General features: G+C 51.0%; 1 protein-coding gene across 5 annotated transcripts in view; it reads left to right on the top strand.

Moving 5' to 3' along the window:
* The window catches only part of TCN2 (transcobalamin 2), a 32,514-nt gene extending 11,462 nt beyond the window's left edge, over nt 1-21,052 (top strand). Inside the window, exons 1-10 of one of the 5 annotated variants that reach the window (XM_007128664.4) lie at nt 6,904-6,992; nt 7,294-7,504; nt 10,498-10,690; nt 11,429-11,586; nt 12,610-12,771; nt 14,134-14,306; nt 14,432-14,618; nt 15,459-15,630; nt 18,031-18,146; nt 20,480-21,052. In XM_007128664.4, coding sequence (XP_007128726.1) covers nt 7,441-7,504; nt 10,498-10,690; nt 11,429-11,586; nt 12,610-12,771; nt 14,134-14,306; nt 14,432-14,618; nt 15,459-15,630; nt 18,031-18,146; nt 20,480-20,541 — 1,287 coding nt within the window. In that variant the 5' untranslated portion in view covers nt 6,904-6,992; nt 7,294-7,440 and the 3' untranslated portion in view covers nt 20,542-21,052. Of the gene's footprint in view, nt 1-6,775; nt 6,993-7,293; nt 7,505-10,497; nt 10,691-11,428; nt 11,587-12,609; nt 12,772-14,133; nt 14,307-14,431; nt 14,619-15,458; nt 15,631-18,014; nt 18,147-20,479 lie in introns of those variants that run through there. The other 4 variants (XM_007128665.4, XM_028480400.2, XM_055080541.1 and 1 more) reach the window with 4 other exon arrangements.
* The last annotated feature ends 635 nt before the right edge of the window (nt 21,053-21,687 follow it).

Here is a 21,687-nt window from a genome sequence, read left to right as displayed (position 1 = left end):
CAGGGCTCGAACCCGTGTCCCCTGCATTGGCAGGTGGATTCTTAACTACTGTGCCACCGGGGAAGTCCTCCCCCACTCTTTTGGTGAGGTTGCTTCATACATTTGTAATACAATTAGATTGTTTGTCACATTCTGCATTCTATCCTGGGATCCCCTCGTCTCCTGAATAATCTTTTTTTAATTTGCATGCGTTAGGTTCACTCTATGTGCTGTAAAGTTCTATAGGTTTTGACAAATATGTAGTATTATATATCCACCATTATACTCTCATACAGTTTTGCCATGCTTGCTTCACCTATTCAACCCTCCCTTCCCCTACCCTTTCCCCCCAGCCTCTGGCAACTACTGATCTTCTTACTATTACCATAGTTTTGCCTTTTCCACAATGCTGTGTAATAGGAATAATCGGAGACCTTTCAGTCTTGCCCCTTTCTTCCCTCGGCAATATGAATTTAAGTTTCACCCTTGTCTTTTTGTGGCTTAATAGCTCATTTTTTTTACTTTTTTTACTTTTTAATTTTTTTTGGCTGTGCCACTCAGCATGTGGGATCTTAGTTCCCTGACCAGGGATCAAACCTGTGCATCCCCTGCATTGGAAGTGTGGAGTCTTAACCACTGGACAGCCAGGGAAGTCCAATAGCTCATTTCTTTTAATTGCTATTTTCAGTTATATAATATTTCATAGTATATATGTACCAGAATGTGTTTATCCATTCACCTATGGAAAGACACCTTGGTTGTTTCCAGTTTTTGGCAATTATGGATAAAGTTGTTATAAACTCTCACATGCAGATTTTTGTGTGGACATAAGTATTCATATCTGTTGGGTAAACAGCTAGGAGCACGATTGTGGAATCTGATAGTGAAACTATGTTTTGCTTTGTAAGCAACTGCCAACTGTCTTCCAAAGTGGCTGTACCATGTTGCATTCCCACCAGCAGTGAGTGATAGTTCCTGTTATTCCACATCCTCGCCAACATTTGGTTATGTCAGTGTTTTGGATTTGAGCTATTCTAATAGGTATATAGTGGTATCATTGTTGTTTTAATTTGCAATTACCTGGTGACATATGAAATGGAGCATCTTTTCATATGCTTATTTGCCATCTATATATCATCTCTGGTGAGATGTCTGTTCAGGTCTTTGGTCTATTTTTAAATTGGGTTGTTTGTTTTCTTATTGTTGAGTTTTAAGTGTTCTTTAGATAACCATCTTTTATCAGATATATCATTTGCAAATATTTTCTCCCACACTGTGGCTTGTCTTCTCATTCTCTTGACAGTGTCCGTAGCAGAGCAGAAGTGTTGTTTTTTTTTTTAATCAAGTCCAGCTTAGCAATCATTTCTTTTATAGACCATGCCTTTGATGTTATATCTTAAAAGTCATCACCTCTTCCAGAAGTTTGTTAGTTTTGTCTCTAACATTTAGATCCACTTTGAATTAGTTTTTTGTGAAAGGTAAAAGGTATATGCCTAGGATTAATTCTTTTTATTTTTGATATATCCGATTGCTCCAGCACCTTTTGTTGAAATTACTGTTCTTTCTCTATTGTCAGTTGCCTTTGCTCCTTTGTCAAAATATTGGTTGACTGTTTTTGCGGTAGTCTGTATCTGGGCTGTCTATTCTGTTCTGTTGGTCAGTCTGTTGATTCTTTGACCAATAGTACACCATTTTGATTACTGCAGCTTTATTGTAAATCTGGAAATAAGGTAGTGTCAGTCCTCCAACTTTGTTCTTCTTCAGTGTTTTGCTGGTTATTCTGGTTTTTTTGCCTTTCCACATGACCTTTAGGATCAATTTGTCAGTATATACAAAATACCTTACTCGGATTTTGATTGGGATTATTCAAAACTATAGATCATGTTGGGAAGAACTGACATTTAATAAAATTGAGTCTTCCAATCCATGAACACAGAATGTCTCTCCATTTATTTAGAACTTCTTTGATTTCTTTTTTTTTTTTTAATTTTTTTTCCAGGGTTCTTCTTTTTTTCTTTTTTAATTAAAGGATAGTTGATTTACAATGTTGTGTTAGTTTCAGGTATACAGCACAGTGATTCAGTTATATATATATAAAAACTGAATATATATATATGCACACACGTGTGTGTGTATGTATACATATATATATATATATATATATATTCTTTTTCAAACTCTTTTCCCTTATAGGTTATTACAAAGTATCGAGTATAGTTCCCTGTGCTATACAGTAGTTTCTTGTTGGTTATCTATTTTATATATAATAGTGTGTATCTGTTAATCCCATACTCTTGATTTATCCCTCCCCTTCCTTTGGGATTCTTTGAGGTATAGGTTTGAAGTACATTATGAAAGAGATATCATTTTTTTCTGCCATGTACCAGGCTGGTTTTTAAAATATTATTTATAATAATAATAATGATAAATCACTTTTAGTCTTCATTATTATTGAAGGTCTTAACATTGGGAATAGAAGCGCTCCCAGAAAGGCAGGAGCAACAACAGAGGAAGGTCCCTTGGCCACTGCCTGCTGTGACCTCAGTCAATTGTCCCCTCTGAGCCTCAGTTTCTTCATTAACAAACTGGAGGATGACGGAGCTGTTCTGAGGGCTAATTGAAAAAAATGTATGTCCGTTGGCACACAGTGGCCATTCAGTTTTTATATCTTGAGTCAGAATCTGTTTCATGAACACAGACTGCGGGCCAGTTTCTTGACCTACTTGAATCTTCATAAAAACTCTCCCACATGTGGGTATTGTTATGACCCCTTTAGAGATTAAAAAATACGGAGGCTGAGAAATTAACATGCCCAAGTCCACACAGAAGTAAAGGGCATATTCTGCGTCTGAGCTCAGTTGGTCAGATGCCAAGTGTCCTTCTAGCTCAGCCATTGCTGGCCGCACCATGCAGCATATGGAATCTTAGTTCCCGTGACCGGGAATCGAACCCTCCCCTCCTGCAGTGGAAGCACGGAGTCCTAACCACTGGACCGCCAGGGAAGTCCCTAGCTCTGCCATTTCTGATCACCAGGACCTGGAGGCATTGCCTCTTCCACTGTTTCCCTGCCGATCCTCTTTCCTCTGCTACCTCCAGCCTTTACACATTCTGTTCCCTCTGCCTGGAACACTCTCCTTGGCTGGAGAAGTGGCCAAAGGAAAGGAAGATGAGCCCTATATTTAATGTGAAGCTGGATCCAGACCTCTGCAAGAGTCGCCTGTAAATTCAGAACAGTTCCAAGGATCTGTCTGAGCAGCTCTCCTGGGACCTGCAAGTAGGAATCCAGTGTGTCCCCTCCTGAGGTCCTGTCAAGACCGCTAGCCTTTGAGGAGGGAGGGGGAATGCAGGGGAAAGAGGGGAAGGCTGTCGGACAGGATTACTCCAATCCTGCCACAGGATCATTTGATGTTTCCCAGCCTTGTGTTGGGGAGAAAGAATTTTCCTCTACCCTTTAAAGGTTCTTTTGGCTGGTCTGATGATCAAATTGACATATGACAGAGTAACAGGAGAAAATCAAATTTAATTTTGTAAGTACGAGAACCCCACATACATGAGAGGTTCAAAGACAGAAGGGTAAAATGAGGTATTTATGCCATCCTGAGCTAAGGAATGGGATAGGGACCTGGGGCTTCAACAGGAAGGAAGGCAATTCACAGGAACAAGAAGCAAAAGAGCAGACATTTGGTAATTAGCCCTGGCACACAGATGGGTCACTCAGATGAGATTCATCTCTGGTAATAATTCTCATTTAGGGAGAGACTTCCAATGTAAGTTCTTCCAGGTAGTTAAGGGAGGGACAGATGTTTCTCTTGAGCCCACAGGGTCTTGATTTCCCTTAGCTCAAAAGAATCCATATGCCATGGCGTGTTTGGGGGAGGCTGGAGCTGAACCTCTTCAGTCGCATGTCTTAAGATGGTCCAACAGTTGTGTGTTACATGCAAAGCTGTTTTCTCTTACTTAGCTGGAATCCAGATCCTTAGAATTTGGAAACTTGCTAAGTGGACACTGACTGTTCCCTGTAACATTCTTTCCTGGATTTTGACAGATAGTTATTGATAAGAGCTGAAAGTGTATGAGCTCGAACCACACACTAGGCACCGTGCTAAGCATTTTATAAGCATTCTCATTTGATCCTCATGCGAAACCTATGAGCACGGTGCCACACGCCCATTTTACAAGAAACAGGCTTAGAAAGGGTGTCTCTTGCCAAAGGTCACAGAGGCAAGACCAGAGTCCAGGTCTGTGGGATGACCCCTTTTTTGGTGTTGCTGTTGAGATTTAATAATTTTTTTTTTTTTGCCTTATCAAGGACATTCTTAAGTGAAACCAGCTTTTCCCCACCCCGGAGTGCACGGGGGTAAAGAATACAGTGACTACTCGTACAGTTTGGTATCACTGCCTTGATTCCTGCTAAGGCACTAGCAGTTTTAGATGCCACTGCTTTACACCATGAGTGCAAATACCCAAAAAGCGAACAAGGCAGATAATGTCTTAGTATTTTCTAAAGTAATTTTGAACTCACAGACCCGCTAAAAGGGTCTTGGAGGCCTCCAGGGATCCACAGACCACACTTTGAGAACAATCCTCTGGGTTATGGGACTATCAGTGATTTTCTGGTTTTTCTTTCCCTCTTCTTCCTCTACCTCCTTCTCCCTTAACACGTTTTCTAATTTTTCATGCAATCCACATGTCTTACTTATATAATTTTTAAAATTTAAGATTAATTATGAACATCTTTCTACATTAAATGGACTCTAAGATTTTAATATATTTACATTTTTAATTAAGAAAATGGATATTCCATATGTAACGATACAGCCATGTATTTTATTCATTCTTCTCATGCCACCTTCACACATACAATTTTTTTTCACTTCACCTTTCTTTTTTTTTTTTAAATTGAAGTATGGTTGATGTACAATGTTATATAAGTTTCAGGTGTACAACATAGGGGTTCAAAATTTTTCAAGGTTATACTCCATTTATAGGTCTTATAAAATATTGGCTATATTCCCCGTGTTGTACAGTATATCCTTGTTCATGCATAAAATTTAATTTTTTTCCTGTTGGATTCTTTCTTAGGCTGTATCCTAGTCCAGTCGTCCTGAGACCACCAAGAACAAACCTTTAGTCTGCCAGTCAGCTCAGTTGATCCACTGCAATGAGGGTGAGGAACTGAGGGCGTCTGACTACACAGAGGGCAAGGCGATTACAGGATTTGGGTGAAGAGTGGGGTTAGATTAGGTGAAATGTAAACCAAGCAGTGCTTTTTTTTTGGCCGTGCCATGTAACATGTGGGATCTTAGTTCCCTGACCAGGGATCGAACGTGTGCCCCCTGCAGTGGAAATGTGGAGTCTTAACCACTGGACTGCCAGGGAAGTCCCAACCAAGCAGTATTTTGATAGGCTCAACACAGCACAGGGCTGCGTGAGAAGTGTCAGCTTCAGGTTTGGACAGCAAAGTATCCTGTGTAAGTGGAAACTACAAAGTTGAGACAGACATGGAACGTTGAGTCCAGGAATTCCATACTGGGGCAACTTCTCTGTGTCAAAGTGACTTGGCGCCTCCGGGGTTGTATCTTTCTTACTAACATAATTTCAGACAGCAAATTCCTGATAGTTTGTGATTGTAGGGGAAAAAAAGAAATCCTGGTAAAAAAGTACAAGTAATAGTCACTCACACAGCATGGTTATCGGGACACTTTACAGTTGTAACGTGACCTTGGGAGAAATAATGTTTCCTGTTTACATTGCAGCTGGCTTTGTCTGTGCCTGTCTGGACAGGCAAACTTTTACCTGCTCATTCCAAGCTAATCTTTACTTTCTCAGCTATAGACCCCCAAACAGAAGTCCTGAGCCAAATGATTTAGTCATTTTTCTTTTTCACTTCCCCGACCGCATTACCTGAAACAGTCCAGTTCCACCCCCAATCAGTCACTCTGTTTCTAATAGCTATGGAAATGCACCTTGTCCCGACTGGTCACTGCGGTACCTTCGAGTCCTCAGGGATCAGAGGTGACTCTCCCAAGGAAGCTGCTTCTCACCAGATGCTGCTGTCCTGGAGGTGGCCCGAAACAGAATCATTGCCATCCGCCACAGGCAGAGGGTTGGGGAGCGGGGCAGTCCCATCCCAAACCAAGGCAGCTCCATTGCCCACAAATTTCCAAGGCCCCCATGGAAGTCTGAACCCAAGAATATGCAGAAGTTGGGCCTCTAGCTGGCATCCCTCCTTCCCTGGAACTTCACCCTGATGGGCCATGCCCAGCCTCCTTGCACTAGATGATCTAATTTTATATTTATAAGGTACTTCCGTAAACAGATGCACGTCTCTGTATTTATTTATGTCTGTATTTATTGGCTTGTGATAAGTCAGGCACAAAACCGGATTATCTTGAAAGAATGAACTGTGGCAATTTGCCATAAAATGATTGCAATAAATATTTTATTTAGAAGTGATTAGAGATGTCTTAAGGTCATAACATCTTCACAAGTTGAGCTGGAAGGGAGCTTAATTAGAATGATCTTCTCCAACCCTTTCAGCTCACACAGGAGAAACTCTTTCAAACTCAGAGAGGTTAAGTCACCTGGCCAAGGTAACACAGCACCTCCAGAGCTAACTCTTGGACATAGATTCTCCTGTGGGCCTAGGCAGGTGGGGAATCCTTTGTTCTCTCTCCTCCTTGAAGAGATTTTTTTTAGGTTACTTTCCTAGTCCTGACAAGTGGCCTTGCTAACCATGGCTTTGTGTCTCAGATGATTAAGTCTTGTTCGTTAAATGGCTTTGTTTTGTCTCCAGGAGGCTCCCAGCTTTCTGGTTGGCTGAGAAAACTGGCCTGTCTGGTCCGGGTTCCGCTGCACTCCACACTCCCCCACCCCCACCCCACCGCCGGTCGGGCCAGCAGAGAACAGCTGACTCCAGCCGCTGCTCACGTGACCGTTGCAGCTCCCAGTCCTGCTCCCTGTCCCAGGCCAGGGTGGACACTTTCAGGGGCTCCTTCTGGGAGTGGTACCAGGTAGGCACCCCAGCCCTGCCCGTCTACCGCTGGAACAGCCAAGGGGATACGGGACAGGAGTGTTTGGACAGACTTGGGCAGATCAGAAGTCAGACCTCCTGCGCTGGTCCAGGGCTCTTCGGGCAGCGGGGACAGAATGTGGTTGGCCTCGCAATGTCGCACACCACCCCTGCTTGCCCTCCCCCTCCCCCTGTCCCCGACCTCCCGGAAGGCCTGCTCTGGCCTGCCCTTCCTTCCTCTGTTCTTTGGCCTACCTTTCCCCTCAGCTACAGACCTTTTCCCCTTTCTCTGCTGACTTTAGCAGTGTGCCGCTGGGCGTGGAGGGATTAATCAGTGACAGGAAGCCGCCTCTTTCGGAGCAGTGACTGCTGTGGTCAGGAGAGCCTCTGCCAGGCCAGCCCTAGGAATCTGTCCTGCTCCCCGCCTGCTGCTTACCCCTGCTCCTGCCATGGGGTGCCTTGGGGCCCTCCTCTTCCTGCTTGGGGGCCTGGGAGCTCTCGCCCAGATCTGCGGTGAGTACCTGGATCTACTCCGTGCCTCTTGCCTGCTGGGTCCTTAGGAGAGAGGACCATCTTGTCCAAGCCCCTCATTATAGAGCTGGAGAAACAGGCTCAGATGTGTGTGTGTGGCAGGGATGACTTAGCTGCCCCTCTGGGCTCCCGCAGCAGTTTGGACTTAGCTGGACCTCAGCGTTGTAGCACATTGTATTGAGATGAATTGTATGTCTGACTCGCCGCCAGACAAGATCAACTTCCATTAATTCAGTCATTTGTTTCATTCAATACACGTTGATTGAGCCTTCTCTGTGCCAGGCACCATGTTAGGCTTTGGGGAAAGAACAAAGAGCAAGACAGGTCTCCCTGCCTCCCTCCTAGAGCTTCCGTTCTAGTGAAGGGGATGGCGCTCAAGAGACAAGTCAGTGCTGTGTTGGGGGCTGTGATGAGTGCCAAAGGAAGCCCAAGGCCTGCAGGGGGTGGGGGAATGCCAATTCAGGGAGAAGGGGTGGGAAGGATTTCCAAGGACCCGGGGGTGATGCAGGAACTGAGACCCAAAAGAGGAAAAGGAGCTGGCAAGGAAATGAGTGAGGGGCGGGCACCCCGGCAGAGGGAAAGCGAGCGTGTGGAGACCCTGGCGGGTCACGGCAGCGGCAAGGCGTTTGCTTTACATTCCATACAGGGGCCTGCCTGCTCCGGTGCCCACGGGAGTATCTCGGGAACTCTTGGCACCTGTCTGGGAGTTGGAGCGCACAGGCTCAGGGCTGCTCATGCCTCGGAGCCACATGGGAAGCAGAGGCAGGAAGGGAAGGTGGGCCGCCCGCCTCTCTTCATTTCTCCTCGCCCTCTGCCCACAGCATTTCGCTCTGCCTACACCAGCAGGGTCTCTTGTGACCCTTGGAGAAACCGAGAGGCAGGTTCAGTCGTGTGCAGGTGATACATGAAGCAGTCAAGGGTTGAAGGGGCCAGGTGACCTGCCCAAGGCGCCCCAGCTTTCCAGGGCTTTGCTGGACTCAGTTCTTAGAACTCCAGGTCACGGTCTTCCCTGGGCACCAGGAGCCTCCCACCTGGCGTGTTCCACAAGTGCCACCAGACCCCTCAGCCCTTGGCTCTTGGTTCCTGTCCAGGCAGTCCCCAGGGGAGACCCGGCACCCTCAGTGGGTGTGAACCTGTCAACAGTTGGTCCATAGGCCTGACCCCAAAGAGCCCTGGACTGGGTTTGGGGGGTGCAGCCCACTGCTGCTGGGCCATTTAGTCACCCCCAGTCTCATTCACTCACTTGTAAAATGGGCTAAGAATGCTCCCCAGCCTTCCTCCTTGGTGTGATGCAAGGCTCCCACCACCTGCTTTACCAGGTTCAAGCCCTGTGTGGCTGTGAAACTGACACAGATCTGCACTAGTGCCCATGCAGGGTGGGCTCCCGTGCTTCCCCGTGTCAAAGCCAGTCCTCAGCTGGCAGAGCTGGGCAGCCCTGTGAGCTGGAGGCCCTGAGGGGAGGGAGCTCGCCTAGGCTCACTTTTATTACCCCGGGTGAATCTTAGCAGCTCCTTCCTACTAAGGAGGCTGAACTGTGTTTACCCACCTCTCTTTACAGCACCAGCTCCTCTTCCTATCATGCTAATCCCAGGCCTGACTCACCCGCTGGAGGTCAGAGCCCAGGGTGGGGGCAGGGGTCCCTCTCCAGTTTGAAGAAAAGGGAGAGGAAAAGAGAACTGCGCAGGGAGACATAAGGAGAGAGACAGGCTGAGAGATGGAGAGAATGAGATAGATCCAGAGAGAGAGAGAGGGAAATTCCTACAGAAATGGGGGCAGACACAGAAAAGCACTGAGAAAGAGAAAGGAAAAGAGAAACACCTCCTCCCCAGTTCCTTTGCTCCATCCCCTGGGAGGGGCGGTCTGCCCAGCAGCTGGAGCCCCACAGCAACTGGGAGGCAGTAAATGGGGAAAAGTCTAAAGTGGCTCTAATGCCACCTACTCAGCTCAGGTTCCCTCCCTCAGGGAGGAAAGCGCCAGTCAGCTGGAGCTGGGAAACACCCCTAAGGCTTCTGCTTCCCTCCTGGGTAAATCCCAACGCACACAGATAAATAGTCGCAAAGGATGATGGCTTTCTAACAATTCACCTCACAATCTCAGGTCCTTTTTACCTAAACTGAGGGGGCAGGAAAATCGTTATTCTGAGATCTGCCCAGAGGAAGTTCACCAGGCAGCCCCAGTTAGCCAGTGGGCAGGCTGCAGTGTTTTTGTTTTTGTTTTTTTTTAATTGGAATATAATTGATTTACAATGTTGTGTTAGTTTCAGGTATACAGCAAAGTGAATCAGTTATACATATATATCCACTTTCTTTAAAGATTCTTTCCCCATATAGGTCATTACAGAGTATTGAGTAGAGTTCCCTGTGCTATACAATAGGTCCTTATCACTTATCTATTCTATATATAGTAGTGTGTATATGTCAATCCCAGTGTCCTAATTTATCTGCCCCCCTTCACCCCTGGTAACCATAGGTTTGTTTTCTACATCTGTGACTCTATTTCTGTTTTAAAACTGGTTCTGTAACCTGTTCCCAGTGTGGGTTGAAGTTTTTGTAAATGGATGGAACACGCCCACAACTTTGGACTTCTGTTTCCTCTTTTGTGCAATGCAATGATGACAGCCCTATGTCACAGGGCTGGCCTGAGGACTGAGGGAGGTGGGGCGCAGTGCCTGGGGCACCCCACGCCGCTCGGCATACAGTCTCCCTGTCACTCCTGATGGGCAGAGTGGCTGCCTGGCACCCGCTTCCTCTGCCCTGGGCCCGCCACCTTTCCCTGGCCCACTCCGGCCACTCTTTCAGGATACCAGCTTTTCCCCCGTTACCGCTGCCTCTCGTTACAGTCGGACTCCCCCATACGAGTAGGGTGTGTGCCAGGTGACAGTAAGGTGGGGATGTTTATTCCCTGGAGAAGACCCTGGTAAGGTGTCGCTGGTGGCCTGGCCCTGCGACCTCACTTGGCCTGTTCTCTTTCCTAAGAAATAACAGAGGTGGACAGCACGCTGGTGGAGAGGCTGGGCCAGCGCCTCTTGCCCTGGATGGACCGGCTCTCCCCGGAGCAGCTGAACCCCAGTATCTACGTGGGCCTGCGCCTCTCCAGCCTGCAGGCTGGGGCCAAGGAGGCCCACTACCTGCACAGCCTCAAGCTCAGCTACCAGCAGAGCCTCCTGAGGTCTGGCCACGCTCTCTCTCCTCTTTTCCCCATGGCGTGCTCCACATCCTAAGAGACAGGAGATCTGCGTTCCGGTTTGGGCCCGTCACTGCTTTGTTGGGAGACCTTAGGGCAAGTTTTATCTCCTCTGGGCCTTTCTCCATCTGTGGAATGGGGTTGGTCTGACTAGATTGGAGATGCCAATCCGGAGCCCTTGGGCAGCTACTCTACCCTCCGGTACCTGAGGCAGACATTACTAATCCATGGCCGCACTCTTTCATACTGAGCCCAGCAGCAGTATCGGACTATCTGTGCTCCCTTTCCAGGGAGCATTAAGAGGAAGCCTGTTCTGAGGTCCAGCATGGGAGTCTGAATGAGAGGTGATGGGTCAGAACCACCATGGAGCATCTCCTGCTTGGACTCCCTCTTGAGAAGTGGATGCAGGGCAGGGAGAGGAAAGAAAGGGGAGAGTGTATGGGTGAAGTGTGACCAAAATGGTGGGGCAAACAGGTCATTTGAGGGCAAGAGCCCTCAGAGTTTGTCCTTGAGTTTAGTTTCTCATCTTTATGAAATAAGCGTGACATACACAACTTACATAACTGACTACATCTGCTTTTGGCAGATCTTGGAAACGTTACAACTGCTAGGATTTTTTCCACTTCATAGTGGTGGTGGTGGGGCACCCCAAGCCAAGCTTACCAGGGTGGCACTTTCTCACTGAAGTGTTGTTAACTGGCGTTGTCCTATGTCTGCCTCCAGCAATGACAACAGTGACTCCGAGGCCAAGCCCTCCATGGGCCAGCTGGCCCTCTACCTGCTCGCTCTCCGGGCCAACTGCAAGCTTGTCGGAGGCCGCAAAGGGGGCAGGCTGGTCTCACAGCTGAAGCGGTTCCTGGAGGACGAGAAGGGGGCCATTGGTGAGGAGGCGAGGTCTGCCGGGGCGGGGGAGGGAGCATCAGACAACATTGTCTGGTGAAACATCTACATCAGAACTTTGGGTTTCCTCCCCAGGCCTCTTTCCTGCCCTCCATTCTGCCTATCTCCATATCCGCTAGAGGCTTGGGCCTCCCCCGGTAGCCATTCTTGATCAAGCCTTTCCTGCATCCCACATACACTCTGTTGGCAAGCCCTGCTGCTCACCCACCAAGTCTGGCCTGATTACCCACCTCTGGGACAGCTGCACAGCCTCCCTACTACTCACTCCTTATCTCTCTCTGCTAACTTTCCTGCCTCCTACCTCAGTCTGGCACACACAGAGCCAGCCTTTAAATATAAATCTGATCTTGTTAGTGCTGCTTAAATCCTCTAGCAGCTGCTCCCTGCTGTGTTCACAGCGCTCAGGCCCAGCCTGTCTGCCCTTTTCTCCTCTCCAGGCCCTGCCCACCCACCCTCTGGCTCATCCACTCGCCCGCCCCTCCGTGGGCTCCGGCCACCCTGGCCTTCTCTCAGCTCACAAACCAGTGTCTTGACATATGTTCCCTCTATCTGGAAGGTTTCTTTCCCCTTCTAGCTCACTCCTACTCCACCTTTACCTCTCCCCTGCCCTTTCTTCCCAGCATCCCTGACTCAGAGAATCCTTCCCCGACTCCCCAGCTACTCAAAGACCTCTGTTATTTGGCCACATGGACCTCGGTCCACAGTTCAGTTATGATCACGATCTCGTGAGCGTGGGTTGTGTTATTTCCGGAGGCCCTGGCTGCACTGTGCTTGGCCTGTCATCACTGTTCATACCTCCAAGCACAGTGCCTGACACTTAGTGGGGTTTCAGCAAGTATGAGTCAAGGGAATGAAGGGAAGAAGGATCCCACGACCCAAAGGAGGGTGTCGGGAAGTGCGGGCAATGGGTCCAGTGCTGGCAGTGCTGGTTGCTGGGAGGGGGCAGAGAGGTCACCCCTCAAGCCCAGCATGACAGCCCCACCCCATGGTTTTCTCCCTCCCAGGGCATCATCACCAGGGCCACCCTCACACCAGCTACTACCAGTACGGCCTGGGCATCCTGGCCCTGTGTGTCCACCAGAAGCGGGTCCATGACAGCGTGGTGGGCAAGCTCCTGTATGCTGTGGAACACGAACAGCATCTCCAGAAGGGCCACTTCCCTGTGGGTGAGTGGGCCAGACCCTGAAGGCCAGGCTGGCACTCCTCCAGCCCCCTGCCCCAAATGAAGGCCTCCACCCCTGGTCCCATGCTCACCTTTCCTTGGGACCCCTCCTATCGAGTCCACTAGGAGCACAATGGTGAGGGTTCGTTGTGGTGCAGGGGCTGCGAGCCAGCGCTGGGGCTGGACCGGCTTCCTGACCCCATCCTCCATCGCATACTACTGTAGGTCACCCTGGACAGATCAGCTGGCCTTTCTGGCTCAGCTTCTCTGGTAAAATAACCCCCCAGCAGCATCTCAATAAAAGATGCCTTACATGTAAAGGGCATAGCATGGTGCCCAGCACGGAGGAAGTTCTGGATACACAGCTATGATGTTCTCATCAAATGAGCTGAGAGACCTGAGGCCTGGATTCTGGATCTGCTTCCTCACTGTGTGACCTTGGGTTTCCAGTGCCCTTTCTTGTCATCATGATTGCAAGGTCTCTTGTAGGCCTGGCTGTGTTCTGTGAGTGTGTGTGCCTCGCATAGGGTGGGGTAGGATGGAGTAGGTTGGAGGTGGGGAGGGTAGGTACCCAGAGAGAAGGCAGCAGGGCCCCTGCCAGCAGAGAGCTTGTTCTGCCTCAGAGGCTTATAGAAAACCCACAGTGGACACATTAAATCATCCCGGGGTGGGGAGCTTAAAACCCCCCAGGGCCCAAGCAGCTCCCTGGACCTAATAAACCAGACCACCTGGGGGTGGACCCAGGCACCTGCTCCTTTAAAAATCTCCTGGTGGGCTTCCCTGGTGGCGCAGTGGTTGAGAATCCGCCTGCCGATGCAGGGGACACGGGTTCGTGCCCCGGTCCGGGAAGATCCCATATGCCGCGGAGCGGCTGGGCCCGTGAGCCATGGCCACTGAGCCTGCACATCGGAGCCTGCGCAAATCTCCTGGTGAGGAATTCCCTGGCGGTCCAGTGGTTGGGACTCCGCGCTTTCACTGCCGAGGGCCCAGGTTCGAGCCCTGGTTGGAGAACTAAGATCCCACAAGCTGTGCAGCACGGCCAGAAAAAAAAGAAACTCCCCTGGTGATTCTAAAGTGCAGGCAGGTTTGGGAACAATTGTGTAGGCTAAAGTCCTCTTGGCCTTGCCTCCGCCAGTCTCTCTCCCCAACCTCTAACCCCCAGGCAGCAGACAGGGTTACGGTGACCACCCATCCCAGTTTGCCATCCTGGAAACTGGGCAGACTGGGCTGTTGGTCCCCCTAGCTGGTGGAAACTTTCTGAAATGCTGCTCTGACCATATTGTCCCCCTACCTCCAGCCCTCCCGTGGCTGCCCGTTGCCCCAAGGTCCTGCCCGGGCTGACCCCACTTGGCTCTGTCCCTTGCAGACACACTGGCCATGGCGGGCTTGGCCTTCTCTTGTCTGGAGCTATCCAACCTCAACCCCAATCAGAGAAACCGGATCACTGTGGCCCTCGGGAGAGTGCAAGAGAAGATCCTGAAGGCCCAGACCCCAGAGGGCCACTTTGGGAATGTCTACAGCACCCCTCTGGCACTGCAGGTGGGAAGGAGACTCTGGGCTGGGCTCCACCCTGGTGGCTGGTGGGAGGTGGACCGGTGGGGTGCTGGAAGACCTGGCCCCTCCCCTATGGCTGACCCGCCTCCTCTTCCCCATTCCGTCACCAGTTGCTGATGGCCTCCCTTAGGCCCACGGTGGAGCTGGGCACAGCATGCCTCAAGGCCAAGGCTGCTCTGTTGGCCAGCCTACAGCACAAGGCCTTCCAGAACCCTCTCATGATTTCTCAGCTGCTGCCCATCCTGAACCAGAAGAGCTATGTGGATCTCATCTCCCCAGACTGTCAGGCACCAAGAGGTAGCTGGGCCTTTCATAGAAGCCCTGCTCTTTTCAATCTGCAATGAGGTCTGCCTGTCCCAGGAAAGGAACTTGCTCCATCTTGATTTGCTGAGTCAGCAGGGGTTTGCAGGTGTGCGTGGGACACACGAGCAGCTAAGATGCAGTCACAGATGCTAGAAGCTCACAGTGTGGGGAGGGAGATATCAAATGGTGAGCTCTGGGTGGGCCATGAATCTCCAGCCCCTTGTGTGATACCCAGTACAGAAGTGTTTGAATGAGTGAATGGGGAGAGACACATTTTGGTTAGCTCTGATACATCATAATGAGTCCCAGTTAGCTGCTTGAATCAGGGCTTCATCTGGGGGAGGGACTGGGGAGGGTGGGTGAGATTTGCCAGTGGAGAAGAGGGGAGGAAAGGCAGAGCAGGGAGGGGGCAGCAAGGGCAAAGTCTCAGAGGTGTACAAGACTGGAGTTGGGGGGAAGGGTCTCACTAAAGAGTGGGGTCTGAGAGAATGAGCTGGAGTGGCAGGCAGGAGGGTGAAAAGGAGGGGAGGCCCTCAGAGGTAACATGTATGTTCTAGAAAGAACCCTGGGGGGTGCTTGTGGCAGAGAGGTGGGAGGGGGATACTGGAGGCAGAAAAACCAGTGAGGGGCCTGACCTTGGGTGGTGAGGGTGGTGGGAGCTGAGGGACAGGGGAGGCTGGGAAGGCAGCCAGGTGGTGGTGGTGTTGACCGGGCTGGGACCGAGGGGAAGGAGGAGGTCTCTATGGGCCACAGTGTCTTCCAGGGAAGAAAGGAGGACTAAGGCCTGGCCCCCTGCCGTCAGACCAGCTGCCCCTTCCCCTCTCCCTGGCACAGTCCTGTTGGAACCAGCTACGGAGACCCCTTCACAGACCCAAGTCCCAGAGTTCATCCATGTCACGCTGAAGGTCTCCAGCATCTTTCCTTCGTACAGACACTCCGTCTCTGTCCCTGTCGGCTCCTCTTTGGAAGATGTCCTGAAGAAGGCCCAGGAGCACAGCAGATTCAGGTGAGACTGCCCGCCCCCGCCATCTCCCAGCCCTCACCCGACTTGACCCCACATCCCCAAAACAGGACATGGATGGGGCAAGGGATGGAGAGAGGGTTCCCTTGGGAGAGGCCCGGGCTCTCTTCCACCTTCTCCGCCCCCGACTCACCCACGCTGTGGCGGAAACAGGCATCATGATTAGGAGAGCAGGCTCCCGAGGCAGACCCTCCACATCTGGAATCCCAGCTTCGCCGCTCTCCAGCTAGGGACCAGGCCAGTTATTTTCCTGCAGCTCATGAGGATGGCAGTTGTGTGCTCCCCCCATCCACCAGAGCCCATGCAGGAGTCCAGGAGTTAGTGGACAGAGAGGACATGGTACGTGCTTTTCGGGTGCAGGGTCCGGCACTTAGAAGTGCTCGATACATGTTAGCTTTCAGAAGAATAAGAATTTTTGTTATCAAACGATCTTGGTCTAATCCCTGTGATTATTTAATTACCTGGGCAAGCCCTCTGCAGAATGTGGAGGTGGACCAACGGCCTTAAACTTGCTTCTCACCCTGAGATTTGACAGATCTGAGGACAAGCATTTCCAGAGCACTGCTCTGTGCCAGCTGTGTCTGTGCCTGAATAAGATGGGAGGGATCACCAATGGGCATCTGGCCCAGAGAATGAGTACCTTCCACCAGACCCCACTAGACCCCAGACTTCTCTTCTAGAAAAATGTGCCTCGGTTTGAGAGGGTCCCAATTTCTGTCGCCAACTGGAGCTCCCAAAGGGCAGCATCCTGCTGCCAGGGCGGACCCACAGCTGGCACCTTGGGGTCATCTGGGGCAGGGAATTTCAGGCCAGAGATATGCAAAAACACTTATAAAGGATGAAAATTCCCCCAGACCCCAGATTAAATTATTTCTGTAATAATATGACTTAGATGTGTACTAATGTTTACCATTTAAAGTCCTTTCTCTTTTTGGCTCTTAGGCGGCTATAAATCCTAAACAGCTTTGCAGATGAAATACAAAGAGAACTGTGAAACCAATAACATTCAAATAGGGACTGTCTGCTGAGGAGCAGGTGTACAAACCAGTGCCAGTGAGCCTGATGTGCTCAGCACTTTCTTGGGTTTGAGCTGCCGTCAGGCGGAGTTTGCACAGGCAGCTGCAGCTTGTAGACTCTTCCCTGGCCCCGAACACGCCACTTATTACCAAGCCGACCTCAGTCCTCTGGGGGCCACACACCCTGGGCACCCTTGGGAGGCCTTAGTCCGGCAGGCCCTGGGATTACCTAGAACCTGCTGGTATTCGTGTTTGGATATTGTCATCAAAATGGAAAAAAATTTGAACTTAACATTTTTATTCAGAACTCCAGGACCTCTGAGAAAACGTCAGGGATACCAATCTGAGAAATGATTCTCTTGGTGGTGGAGGGGGTGTCTGAGACGGGTTCAGAGGCTAGAAGGGAGGCACATTTGGGGCATGTGAGTGCACAGCAGAGAAAGCTGGATTCTAGAAGGAGAGACAGGAAAAGAGACAGAGAGAGATGGAGAGAAAGAGGCAGAAAGAGGAGAGAGAAACGGAGAGAGGCCAGTACAGAGTGGTTCTCCAGACAGCCATGTGGCCCCGCACTTAAGGGAGGACTGGGGACGGGCTGCTCCCTAAAACCTCCCCTTCGACCAGGTCACCCTGAGGGTATTTCTGTTTCTTAAAACTATGAAAACTCTCCCTCTCTAAGAACAACACCATTGATAAGGAGACAGGAAGGACAGGGCCACAGTGTTTTAAGAGGATCCCTTTGGGGACTTCCCTGGCAGTCCAGTGGTTCAGACTCCAGGCTTCCATTGCAGGGGGCGTGGGTTCGATCCCTGGTCCGGGAACTAGGATCCGGGATCCCTTTGTGTTTGTGGCAGTGGCGTCACGGAGGGGTGGCATGAAGAAGGAGTCTCTTGGTTGCAAAAGCCAGGAATCTAATCCAAGCCTCTCTGGTAGTGGGGAGCGTGGGGTGTGTACAGTCGGAGAGAAGACTGAGCAACCCAGCCACAAGGATGGGGGTGCCCCTGAGCCACAGAAACTTCTGGAAGCAGAGACCCAGAGCCACCACTGGGCGTCTCTGCCTCTGTCTTGCCTGTTCCTGCTTCTTTCTCACGCTGGCCTCACTGTCTCTCATGGGCCGTTGTCAGCTTCTAATTCCCGCCCCCTGCCGTGTCAGCCCCCAGAGGGGATGCAGTCCCCCGAGTGGGCGGTGTCGGTGGGGCTGGAGAGGAGGCGTGGAGGAGAGACCCCTGGTGAGGTGGCCCAGGAAGGGTTTGGTTAGCGCTGCCCTGAGAGCGAGGGCAGGACTTGGCTTGTGTGGGTGGTTCTACTTCTGCCCTTGGGTCGAGGGGAGCAAAAGTCACCTTTTCTCCCTCTTAGTCTGTCCCTTTGGTAGGTATGGAACACAGGCCTCCTTGTCAGGCCCCTACCTGACCTCCGTGATGGGGAATAAAGCTGGGGAACGTGAGTTCTGGCAACTCCTCCGAGCCCCCGACACCCCCCTGCTGCAAGGTGAGTCTGGTGGCCAGCCCCCTCCGGACGTGTCCCCCAGCCCAGCCCTGTCCCAGCACTTTGTCAACTCATGCCAGCTTTCCCCTGAACCTTCCTGGGCCTCAGCCTCAGATAACCACTGATGCTCAAGTTTGCATGTATTTAACTGTATTCTGAAGAATTTTTATGTACGTTATTGTGGCAACTCTAGGAAAGCAGATAGGCAAAAAGGAAGAAAATTAAAATTGCCAGTAATCCACTACCCAGAAATAACTTCTTTTAACTTTTGGTGTATTTTTTCCAGATAATTTTAAAAATATGTACTTTTTTTTTTTTTTTTTTTTTTTTTGTGGTATGCGGGCCTTCCTCTGTTGTGGCCTCTCCCGTTGCGAAGCACAGGCTCCGGACGCGCAGGCTCAGCGGCCATGGCTCACGGGCCCAGCCGTTCCGCGGCATGTGGGATCCTCCCATACCGGGGCGCGAACCCGGTTCCCCTGCATCGGCAGGCGGACGCGCAACCACTGCGCCACCAGGGAGGCCCTGTACGTTTGTTTTTTCATAGAAATGAAGCCATATTCTATAGCAGTGCTCTCCAATAGAAATAAAATGTGAGCCACATGTGTAATTCTAAATTCTGCAGTTGGTGAAACTAATATTAATAATATATTTTATTTAGTCCAATACATCCAAAATATCATTCCAAGATGTAATCAATGCAAAATTATTAATGACATATTTTGCATGCCTGTTTTTTGTACTTTTCAAGTGCTCAGTAGCCACATGTGGCTAATGGCTGGCATATCAAATGGCACAGCTCTATATACTGTTTTGCAAATTATTTTTTTCAGCCTTAACATATTGTAGCCATCTTTCTATGTTGGTATATGTAGGTCTTCCCCTTTCTTTGTAATAGCCACATAGGATATCTCATCCAGCAGGGTGCTTTGGGCTGCAAGTAACAGAAATGTAATACAAACTAGCTTCCACGACATCCATTGGCTCACGAGACCAGATTCCAGCGGGAGCAAGGACTTAAGCCTCAGCCCCACCTCCCTGTGACTCTCCCCCTCTCTTTGCTGGCTTCCTACCTCCAGAGAGGCTACTCTGTGTCTTCCTGGGGCTGCTCCCTTTTATGACTTGGGAAACTTGTCTCTGAATCCCCCAGCAAATGTCTCCTGGCATCCTGAAGGCGGATTTGGGACACAGGAGCGTTCCTGGACCCATTCCTGTTGCTAGGAGATGGCCCAGGTTCTGCGCCCATCATTGGCTAGAGAGAAGGGACCATGGCAAGACTGGCTTAGGCCAATTAGGGCCCAGCCCTGGTGTGGAGTGGGATGGGTGGACCACAGCTTATCAATTCCTGCTGGACCTTTAGGATGTCTCCAGTTTTAACTCTTATGCCCCAAGCTGTCATAAGCATCCCTGAGCATCAGCCCAGTTACCAGACAGACTCTTAAGGGTCATCTGTCCCCGCTCCTACCTGGAACTTCTAGTGGGCATTTGCCATGGGCCAGGCATTGGGCCAAATGCTTTACAGAAGGTGGGACTTGCTGAGGGAGCCCAGTAAAAAGCATTCTCTTTTCCTGCCTGGCTTCTGGACAAATTGAGAAATAAAACCAAGAGGTGACAGATGGAGAGACCAGATCTGGCCTCTATTACTGATAAAGGCTGGACAGAGGAGGTAGCCGAGGGGGAGAGCCTGATGGACTCGGCCATGAGGCAGATGTGGGTGGTCGTGTCCTCTACCTACCCCCCTCGACTCCCACTCCAGCAGGAAGCCCACTCCCATGGGGAAAAAGGAGGGTCTGGTTGTTGATATCATTATTATCCTCATTTTAGAAATGGGAACACCAGCACTCAGAGAGGTTAAATAACCTGCCCAGAGTCACACCCTAGTGAATGCAGAGCTGGGGCTTGACCGAGGTGTCGTGCTGGAGCCTGGATTGTCCCTAGTGAGCAAAGGCTGACTTCACTCGTGGTCCCCAGACCACACTGAGCAGGTCCCTCTTCCTGATGGCCCTTTGGGGGACTATGAAGACAGTGACCCTGCCGGTCAGGTGTTTTCAGGGTCTCTGGTTCCTTTGGCCCCATGTTGGTTATCCGGCATGCTGTCCCATACCCTCCCACACCCTCTGGGGGTCCCCCACTGCAAAATGAGCCTGTGGGTCTCAGCAACCCTGAGGTCACAACTGAGTTCAGAGTCTCCAGACTGGCTCTGGACAGGCCCCCAGTCTCCCACCACCAAGCCCTGAGCCCATCTTACAGACCGTGGCCTCAGGACAGGGGTCCAGAAGGTGAGGTTGGTGGGGGGAACACTCTGCCCTGTTAACTCCCATCCCACAATATTTCTGCAGGTATTGCTGACTACAGACCCAGGGATGGAGAAGCCATCGAGCTGAGGCTGGTTGGCTGGTAGACCCCAGGCTCACCACCCCAGCTGCCTCCCACACTTCCTGGGCTTCTGCCCTCCCTCCAGACATCCCTGTAACAGGCACACGCCTGACCCTGCTGCCTCCTCTTGTGCCCTTGTCCCCGGATCGCCACAGCCACCACCCCTGCGGGGGTCCTAAACCACCGCCCACCCTGGAGCAGGGAGCCCAGCACCTTCCCCGGCAGGTCTGTCTGCCCGGGTCTGGCCCCACCTGGCCCCGCAGGTGTCCCGTGAAGGCCACTCATAGGCTGGAGGGCGTGAGCATCTCAGACTCCTTGGCACGAGGAGGCCACCAGCCACTGGCTTTGTGAGTACCGCTTGCTCTGGGATGGGGGTCCTGCAAGGAGAGCTCTGTGGCCCTGACCCTAGCTTTCCACTCTTCACTCCATCGGGGCTGCTGCCCCAGAGCCGACTGCGGCATAGCAGGTGGCGAGGGCTCTGCAGGGCTGCTGTCAGCCCACCTTCAAAATGATTAAAGAATTGATTGTGCACATGCCCCACGGTCCTGATGCCTCATGCTTGGAGCCAGTGTGGGGGCTGTGGGAGCAGAGGAGGGGGAGAGAGGCCCATGGGGAGCAGAGGAGGGGAGTGAGCATTCTCCTGGGTACGGGTGGGGGGTGCACAGGAAGGGTGCTGGCGGTGGTGACGCTGATTACTGTTTAGGGAGCGTGTACTTGCTGGACGCTCTCTTGCACAACTCTGAGGTTGTTGATGTTTCTGTTTTCCTCTCTGCTTTACAGAGGGAGAGTGTCTGGTGGGGGGGCGTGGCTTAGGAGACAGACAGACCTGGCCTGGGGAGGCCTCCTGGCTCCTCCACTCAAACACTGAAAATCAGGGGCTTTCATGATTGTGTCGACTTAAAAAAACAAACAGGGGCTTCCCTGGTGGCGCAGTGGTTGAGAGTTCGCCTGCCGATGCAGGGGACACGGGTTCGTGCCCCGGTCCGGGAGGATCCCACATGCTGTGGAGCGGCTGGGCCCGTGAGCCATGGCCGCTGAGCCTGTGCGTCCGGAGCCTGTGCTCTGCAACGGGAGAGGCCACACAGTGAGAGGCCCACGTACCGCAAAAAAAAAACCAACAACAAAAAAACAAAAACAAACCAAAAAATGCATAACGTGAGAGTAGCGAGTT

The sequence above is a fragment of the Physeter macrocephalus genome, chromosome 19, assembly GCF_002837175.3.
Source record: "Physeter macrocephalus isolate SW-GA chromosome 19, ASM283717v5, whole genome shotgun sequence".
In the NCBI taxonomy this organism is placed as follows: domain Eukaryota; kingdom Metazoa; phylum Chordata; class Mammalia; order Artiodactyla; family Physeteridae; genus Physeter; species Physeter macrocephalus.
This window is presented reverse-complemented; position numbering and strand designations above follow the sequence as displayed.